Source organism: Gigantopelta aegis, unplaced genomic scaffold (genome assembly GCF_016097555.1).
Source record: "Gigantopelta aegis isolate Gae_Host unplaced genomic scaffold, Gae_host_genome ctg3403_pilon_pilon, whole genome shotgun sequence".
In the NCBI taxonomy this organism is placed as follows: domain Eukaryota; kingdom Metazoa; phylum Mollusca; class Gastropoda; order Neomphalida; family Peltospiridae; genus Gigantopelta; species Gigantopelta aegis.
Window position 1 is genome coordinate 33,177 of NW_024533325.1, and position 9,411 is coordinate 42,587.

At 41.4% G+C, this 9,411-nt stretch overlaps 1 protein-coding gene across 1 annotated transcript; it reads right to left on the minus strand.

Annotated features, from left to right (window-relative positions):
• Positions 1–601: 601 nt before the first annotated feature.
• Positions 602–3,810, minus strand: LOC121392140 (dual oxidase-like). The gene is made up of 3 exons (XM_041523497.1): positions 3,635–3,810; positions 2,222–2,340; positions 602–747 (listed from the first exon to the last, which is right to left on the minus strand). Exons 1-3 carry the CDS (start codon positions 3,808–3,810, stop codon positions 602–604), a joined length of 441 nt encoding a protein of 146 aa, XP_041379431.1.
• Between the last annotated feature and the right edge of the window lie 5,601 nt (positions 3,811–9,411).

Below are 9,411 nucleotides of genomic sequence, written 5' to 3' on the forward strand. Positions count from 1 at the left end.
CAGTCGGTACGAGTCAAGTTTTCTACCATCTGAGCTAACAGGGAAAGTCTCACTAGTTAATGCCAGTAGCAGCACTTTATACCAACACAATTACAATTGTAACATAATATAGTCTGATTAATTTAGCCTTTCTAATTACTAAAATATACAGGGTTGCAGATGATTCGTTAACTGTATATTTCGTCCACTGACTAAATCGAGACAATTCTTCAACAGGATTTCCACATATAATTTTGTTGAGAATATCAGTGTCTTTATATGCATTGTGTTTCTGGTCGAATACAAGATATATATGTCAAATACATTTTAGGAAATAAAATCATGTTTGGTTGAATACAGGGCATATATGTCAAATACATTTTAGGAAATAAAATCATGTTTGAGCTACTACAAATATTAGAACGATCGGAATCACATTGAATGTACAGACACTGATATTTCAAACATGATGAAATGTACAGATATACGGCCTAGATCATGATATATTACGGTTTCGTCATTCAGATTATGTGTAGCTTTAGATGTTAAATCATGCACATTTAGTCGTTAGTATCTTTTTAATGTCAGTAAATCAAGGACAGTCTCTTTTAAGTAAAAATGTCTACATACCAATTGGTATGAGTCCAAGACACGTCCAGATGATGATATAGGGAACCTCGCTGCCAGCAAAGAAATCATAACCTATGTGTTCCGGGCAGGGTGCCAGGATGTTTTCTCTCAACTGCATCTCCTGTGGACACGGATCACCTGAGACAACAGAGGAGAAACACACATACAAATATATAGAGGTTTAATAGAGGAGAAACACACATTTAAACATATAGAGGTTTAACACATAAAAATATATTATTAATCACACATTTTAACATATAGAGGTTTAACACATAAAAATATATAGATGTTTAACAGAGGAGAAACATATATTTAAATATTCAGAGGTTTAACTGAGAAGAAACACACATACAACTATATAGATGTTTAACAGAGAAGCAACATACATTTAAACATATGGAGGTTTACGAGAGAAGACACACACATACAACTATATAGATGTTTAACAGAGAAGCAATACACATTTAAACATATGGAGGTTTGCCAGAGAAGACACACATACAACTATATAGATGTTTAACAGAGAAGAAACACATAAAAATATAGAGAGGTTTACCAGAGAAGAGACACACATACAACTATATAGATGTTTAACAGAAACGAAACACACATAAAATTATATAGAGGTTTACCAGAGAAGAGTAAAAGTCACATTTGTATGATTATTTAAACAGAGAAGAACAAAAACAAAACATACATGTGTGTTCTCTATTCTAGCTCGGGTATCATCTACGTGTCTCCCCCAATAAAATATTAAAGTTTGTTTGTATTGGGATGCACTTTTGACGCCTTGGTTCATTGCCATTTTGCTTCCACGCAATATATTTCCTGGATCCCAGCTAGATCTGGGCTAGAATGTGTCTTTATTTTTTTATTTCGGCGACAAAATGATCGCTGAGTACAATGTTTAAAATACTTATAGTGTCTTAAATTTGCGATGCCATACAAAACTTTAGGCTGATTATTTTGGAGTTCACATAAAAATAAAATTATTTTGTTCTCGAACAGTCTTTGCAAGAAGAAAAAACTTACACCTAGAGAAAAGGTTTGTTTTGTTTCACGACACCACTAGAGCACATCGATTTATCAATCATCGGTTATTGGATGTAAAACATTGGGTAACTCTAAGTCTTAGAGAGGAAACCCGCTACATTTTTCCATTAGTAGCAAGGGATCTTTTATATGCACTTTCCCACAGACAGAAAACGTTTGTTAAAGTTTGTTTTGTTGAACGACACAACTAGCGCACATTGATTGATTAATCATCGGCTATTGTATGTCAAACATTTGGTAATTTTGACATATAGTCTTAGAGAGGAAACCCGCTACATTCTTCTATTAGTAGCAAGGGATCTTTTATATGCACCATCCCACAGACAGGATAACACATACCACGGTCTTTGTTATACCAGTCGTGGTGCACTGGCTGGACACACACACCAAAGCACATACCATGTCCTTTGACCAGTTGTGGTGCACTGGTTGGAACGAGAAAACCCCAATCAGTTGAATGGATCCACCGAGGTGGTTCGATCCTGCGACCCAAGGACCTAAGGCGAGCACTCAAACGACTGAGCTAAATCCAGCCCGTAAATCCATAAATACACACCTGAGTTTAGAGTGAAGACGTCATCTTGGATTTCCATCATCTCGACGCCAGTCGTGTTGACGATAATCTGACTCAGCGTCACCTGTCGTATCTGGTCCATCTCGGCTCTTGTGAAGATCCTGAAATGGACGAGATGTTCAACTTTGGTAATTTACCTCGGCAATCGGCAATGCCGTGGAAATTGCCGCGGCATTTATTTTGTCGTGGGACTTTCAATTTTGTGTGTGTGTTTTTGTTTTTTTTTAATTTGGTAATACTGACAAATTAAATTCCTCTCTTACACATTAGCCGCAAAACTGCCATGGCAAATGCAGTGGAGACTATTTTTTCACGGCATATTTTTTTGCCGTGACAGTTTTCTTAATTGTAAAGGCTAACCAAGATGTACAGCATGCCAATAAATGTACAATATGCCGATGAGGTGCACAACATACTAGGCTGTAACTAGACAGGGATAGGGCAGTTACACGGCTAAGCGTATGTCAATTGAAATGCTTCTTTTGAGTAGAAGTGTGATTGTTGTCTCCGTAAGGGGGCAATAAAAGAAGTCCAGTAATATAGTATTTTCCGGCAAAACAAATGGATGAATGGAGGGAGGGAAGGAAGAGAATGGATAGATGTGGATGGATGGGTGGCTGGGTGGGTGGGTGGCTTGGGTTGGGTGGATGGGTGGATGGATGGATGGATGGATGGATGGATGGATGGATAGGTGGGTGGGTGGATGCATGCATGGATGGATGGATGCATGGATGGAAGAATGAATGAATTGATGGAAATGGGTGCATGGATGGATGCATGGATGCATGAATGCATGGATGGATGGACAGATGGATGCATATACGGATGCATGGGAGTATACATGGATGGGTGGACGAATGAATGAAGGGATGACGGATGGACGGATGGATGGATGGACGGACAGACAGACGGACGGACGGATGGTCAAATGAATGAACAGATGAATCCAGCACCATGCGTACCCAGATCTATTGATCTTAGGATAACAAAGCTAAAACAAAATTAAAATTAAAGGCATATTGTCACAGACCACTGACCTATTTAATGGTCTAACAAAGTATTACCTAAACTAAAATCATTTGATTTGTCTCTAAATGTACTTTATTCAACCATCTTCATAACTACCATACTCCATTTATTGATGATATTTTGTAAAAATAATTGAATTATGGCAATGGTCCATAATTCAAAAACTAAAATTTCCGAGAGCGTTGACATGGATTTCACTCTATCATGTTCAGTTAATGTGATGCAATAGCTAGATTTGGTTTCCAACAATTAATGTAATTTTTATTTATTATAAATTTTTTGAGAAATAAGGTCCTTAAATATGTGACAGTATGCTTTTAAAAAATAATAATAATAATAATAATAAAATAATAATAATATGCATACCCAGTTTCCGTATTCTCGAACCAGAACCTGTCGCCGTCCCTGATCCTAATGAGCTGGTCCATGAGGATGTTGGTGAAGAGATCTCCGGGACCAGAAGGGGTCGTCTCCAGCATCCCCCCTTCAAAGATGTCCATCGTCTCCAGTTCACCATGGTGCAGCTTTATCAGTCGGTCCATCAGCTACAATCAAGATGGTCATTAGTGGACGCCAAAATATAGGGGGGCGGGACGTAGTCCAGTGGTACAGCGCTCGCTCGATGTGCGGTCGGTCCCCGTCAGTGGGTCCATTGGGCTATTTCCCGTTCCAGCCAGTGCACCACGACTGGTATATCAAAGAGCCCTGTTATGCTACTAATGGAAAAATGTATCGGGTTTTCTCTCTAAGACTACCAAAATTACTATATATTTGACATCCAGTAGCCGATGATTAATAAATCATTGTGCTCTGGTGATGTCGTTAAACAAAGCAAACTTTTAACTGTCTCTCTTCTCTTTCGACTCTCTCAGTTTCTCTCTGGAATACCTTTTCTTTTGTTATTGATTTTGATTTTGATTTTGATTTAGTTTTAAAATTAAATTCCTTCTGTGACTCTCTCTGTTTCAGTATCATTACCGCGCACAAGGGGACGGTTACCCTCGTAGGGTTCATTATTTGGTCAGTCAATTATTCACACCGTTATTAATCAAAATTACTTTCAGCTACAGCTATGGTTTGTAAATCTCTCCTGCCTGGACCCCGTTCCACGAAGCGATCTTAGCAATATTATCGCGTTAAATACCTACAATCGCCTCCTTATTTTTTTTCGACGATCGCCAGCCCGTTCCACGAGGTGTAGCTCACTATCGTCAAAAAGTACTGTGAAAATTTACAATAGGTACGAGAACTTGTAAGCCACTAATGTAGTTGTCAAATGGCAGCTAAATGATGATTTGATCATTTTCTAAGAAGGATACACACTTTTTGTGTAAAAATTTATCTAATATATACTAAATACCTTTTATGAAACTCGGCGTTCGATGAAAAACAGTCTAGGCCATACGGCCACAGCTCACAGTTATCTTCCCATTTGGTTGTCCGGAAATCCGGAAATGTAGTCTGCTGTTTGACTGTCATTATTTTATGGCAGACAGCTTTGAAGTGGAAACTATTTGACTGAAGTTGACAGGGGAGCGCATGTAGTTTGTAAACATGTGTAACTTGTTGACATTGAAGACTTGTTTGTGGTAATTCCGTCCCACGGACAAGTAGTGCTTTTTGTGTAAAATGGGAGTACTCCGGCCAGGTTTAGTGAGTGTGTTTTTTTAAACCAGTATCCTTGGAGAAAGAACTGAACAACAGGGGTTGTCCTTTTCAGGGTATGTTTCCCCAAGGCCGGCAAAGGTACATACACAAATCCATGGGCCTGCTGATAGTAATAAAAATGTTATAGCCACTAACGCTATTTAGAACCATATAGTGTAATTAATTGTGGTCTGTGGTCATACGACCGTATCAAATATAGTTTATAGTTTCATCGTTTTTATTATTGCATAGGTATCTGTATACAGATGACGTAAAACTAAGTAAAGACAATGCCAACGACTTTCTGCGCCTATCAAAGGATTATGACGTCACAACCCTAGCACAGCGATGTCTGACCTGTTTGTCTTTGGAGGAAGCCCTCCAGTACAATGAACATGATCTCGAGAAAAAAGTTCTTAATTACATTTTGGAAAACGGAGATACAATGGAAAAGTCAGTAGAGGATACCAACATTTATATCTCATCGTTTAAAGCCAGAACTACGTCTCCTTTGATTCGTACCGATAACACAGCCACAGACATTCATTCTGTTATTCAAACGGAAGACACAGCCACAGGCATTCGTTCTGTGATTCAAACGGAAGACACAGCCACAGGCATTCGTCCTGTGATTCAAACGGAAGACATAGCCACAGGCATTCGTCCTGTGATTAAAACGGAAGACACAGCCACAGGCATTCGTCCTGTGATTCAAACGGAAAACACAGCCACAGACATTCGTCCTGTGATTAAAACGGAAGACACAGCCACAGGCATTCGTCCTGTGATTCAAACGGAAAACACAGCCACAGGCATTCGTCCTGTGATTAAAACGGAAGACACAGCCACAGGCATTCGTCCTGTTATTCAAACGGAAAACACAGCCACAGGCATTCGTTCTGTGATTCAAACGGAAGACACAGCCACAGGCATTCGTCCTGTGATTAAAACGGAAGACACAGCCACATGCATTCGTCCTGTGATTCAAACGGAAGACACAGCCACAAGCATTCGTCCTGTGATTCAAACGGAAGACACAGCCACAGGCATTCATCCTGTGTTTCAAACGGAAAACACAGCCACAGACATTCATAATCTGATTCAAATGGAAGACACAGCCAAAGGCATTCATCCTGTGTTTCAAACGGAAGACACAGCCACAGGCATTCGTCCTGTGATTCAAACGGAAAACACAGCCACAGGTATTCGTTCTGTGATTCAAACGGAAGACACAGCCACAGGCATTCGTCCTGTGATTCAAACAGAAGACACAGCCAAAGGCATTCGTCCTGTGATTCAAACGGAAGACACAGCCACAGGCATTCGTCCTGTGATTAAAACGGAAGACACTGCCACAGGCATTCGTCCTGTGATTCAAACGGAAGACACAGCCACAGGCATTCGTCCTGTGATTCAAACGGAAGACACAGCCACAGGCATTCGTCCTGTGATTCAAACGGAAGACACAGCCACAGGCATTCATCCTGTGATTCAAACGGAAGACACAGCCACAGACATTCATAATCTGATTCAAATGGAAGACACAGCCACAAGCATTCATAATGTGATTAAAATGGAAGACACAGCCACAGCCATTCATCGTGTAAGTCAAATGGAAGACACAGCTACAGGCATTCGTCCTGTGATTCAAATGGAAGACACAGCCACAGGCATTCGTCCTGTGATTCAAATGGAAGACACAGCTACAGGCATTCGTCCTGTGATTCAAATGGAAGACACAGCCACAGGCATTCATCGTGTTATTAAAATGGAAGACACAGCCACAGGCATTCGTCCTGTGAATCAAATGGAAGACACAGCCACAAGCATTCATCCTTTCAATCAAATGGAAGACACAGCCACAGGCATTCGTCCTGTGATTCAAATGGAAGACACAGCCACAGGCATTCGTCCTGTGAATCAAATGGAAGACACAGCCACAGGCATTCATCCTGTGATTCAAACGGAAGACACAGCCACATACATTCATAATCTGATTCAAATGGAAGACACAGCCACAAGCATTCATAATGTGATTAAAATGGAAGACACAGCCACAGCCATTCATCGTGTAAGTCAAATGGAAGACACAGCTACAGGCATTCGTCCTGTGATTCAAATGGAAGACACAGCCACAGGCATTCGTCCTGTGATTCAAATGGAAGACACAGCTACAGGCATTCGTTCTGTGATTCAAATGGAAGACACAGCCACAGGCATTCATCGTGTTATTAAAATGGAAGACACAGCCACAGGCATTCGTCCTGTGAATCAAATGGAAGACACAGCCACAAGCATTCATCCTTTGAATCAAATGGAAGACACAGCCACAGGCATTCGTCCTGTGATTCGAATGGAAGACACAGCCACAGGCATTCGTCCTGTGAATCAAATGGAAGACACAGCCACAAGCATTCATCCTTTGAATCAAATGGAAGACACAGCCACAGGCATTCATCGTGTTATTAAAATGGAAGACACAGCCACAGGCATTCGTCCTGTGAATCAAATGGAAGACACAACCACAAACATTCGTCCTGCGATTCAAATGGAAGACACAGCCACAAGCATTCATCCTTTGAATCAAATGGAAGACACAGCCACAGGCATTCGTCCTGTGATTCAAATGGAAGACACAGCAGCAGACATTCTTCGTGTTCTGCAAATGGAAGACACAGCTACAGGCATTCGTCCTGTGATTCAAATGGAAGACACAGCCACAGGCATTCATCGTGTTATTAAAATGGAAGACACAGCCACAGGCATTCGTCCTGTGAATCAAATGGAAGACACAACCACAAACATTCGTCCTGCGATTCAAATGGAAGACACAGCCACAAGCATTCATCCTTTGAATCAAATGGAAGACACAGCCACAGGCATTCGTCCTGTGATTCAAATGGAAGACACAGCAGCAGACATTCTTCGTGTTCTGCAAATGGAAGACACAGCTACAGGCATTCGTCCTGTGATTCAAATGGAAGACACAGCCACAGGCATTCATCGTGTTATTAAAATGGAAGACACAGCCACAGGCATTCGTCCTGTGAATCAAATGGAAGACACAACCACAAACATTCGTCCTGCGATTCAAATGGAAGACACAGCCACAAGCATTCATCCTTTGAATCAAATGGAAGACACAGCCACAGGCATTCGTCCTGTGATTCAAATGGAAGACACAGCAGCAGACATTCTTCGTGTTCTGCAAATGGAAGACACAGCCACTGACATTTATTCTGTGCTTCAAATAGAAGAAGATAAATCCACTGACATTCACGGTGTAGTTGAATCGAAAAACATATTCAGTGACATTCCTTCCTTGATTGTAATAGAAGACACAGACATCCATCCCGTGGTTGAAACAATCGCAGACTTTGCTCCTGCCATTCAAATAAGAGACACAAGCACAGACAAACATCCTGCGATTCAAATAAGAGACACAAGCACAGACAAACATCCTGCGATTCAAATAAGAGACACAAACACAGACAAACATCCTGCGATTCAAATAAGAGACACAAACACAAACAATCATCCCGCGATTGAATCGGGAAACGTATTAAACGACATTCCCCCTTTGATTCCGATAGAAAACATATCCAACGAGGTTCCTTCTTTGATTGAAATACAAGACACAAGCAGAGACATTAACGACGTGACTCCAAAAGAAAGTACAACCACAGATTGTCCTAAGATTCAAATGCAAGATCAATCCTCGATAATTCAGCCTTTGCTTCTTCATCCCCGGAATACCTACAAGGAACTTGTAACCATAAGGCGCTTCGGGAGCTTTGTAGCCTCCAGTTGGCAGTGCTCTGGTCACTATGACAACGGAATCATGTTCTCTGTAAACCAAGATGCGTCGTTGCTAGGATTCCAGTTGTACTGCGCAGATGACGGAACGGCCCAACAGTATGACGTCACAGCCTTCATCACCAACCCAATAACCGATGACGTAATCAAAGGCTCAGCAATAAAAAAAACAATCCTGGCTAAATCGGCCGAGACTAAAACGTATGACGTGCAATTTCCTCGTGGTATACAGCTGGCGGGAGATACAAAAGTACAAACCTCGTTGTGAACATCAAGGGGCCGCTGTCATACAGTGGGTTGTCGGGCAGGCTAAAGTGCAGCATGGTCCTTTCGTCTGCTCGTTCGTTCAAGGCCAGGGAATCGAAGCACAGTGAAGGACGAGACTGTTTGCGCGCTTGTTAGTTCAGGCCAAATACCGGGTTTACTGTTCTTGTTGTGAGATCAGGGAGCGGGGAAATACATTCAGAAATACCGATACTTTTGCTGATGAATTTATTAAGTTCTATTACAATCTGTGTATAATATCATACACTAAGATTGAGTTAGCGTCCAGACCACAGGGAGAGACAGTAGTCGAGGAGAGAGAGAGAGAGAGGAGAGAGAGAGAGAGGGGGGGGGGGGAGGAAACGGAGTGAAAGAGAGACAGACAGGCAGAGAAAGGGTGGAGGATGGGAGACGCA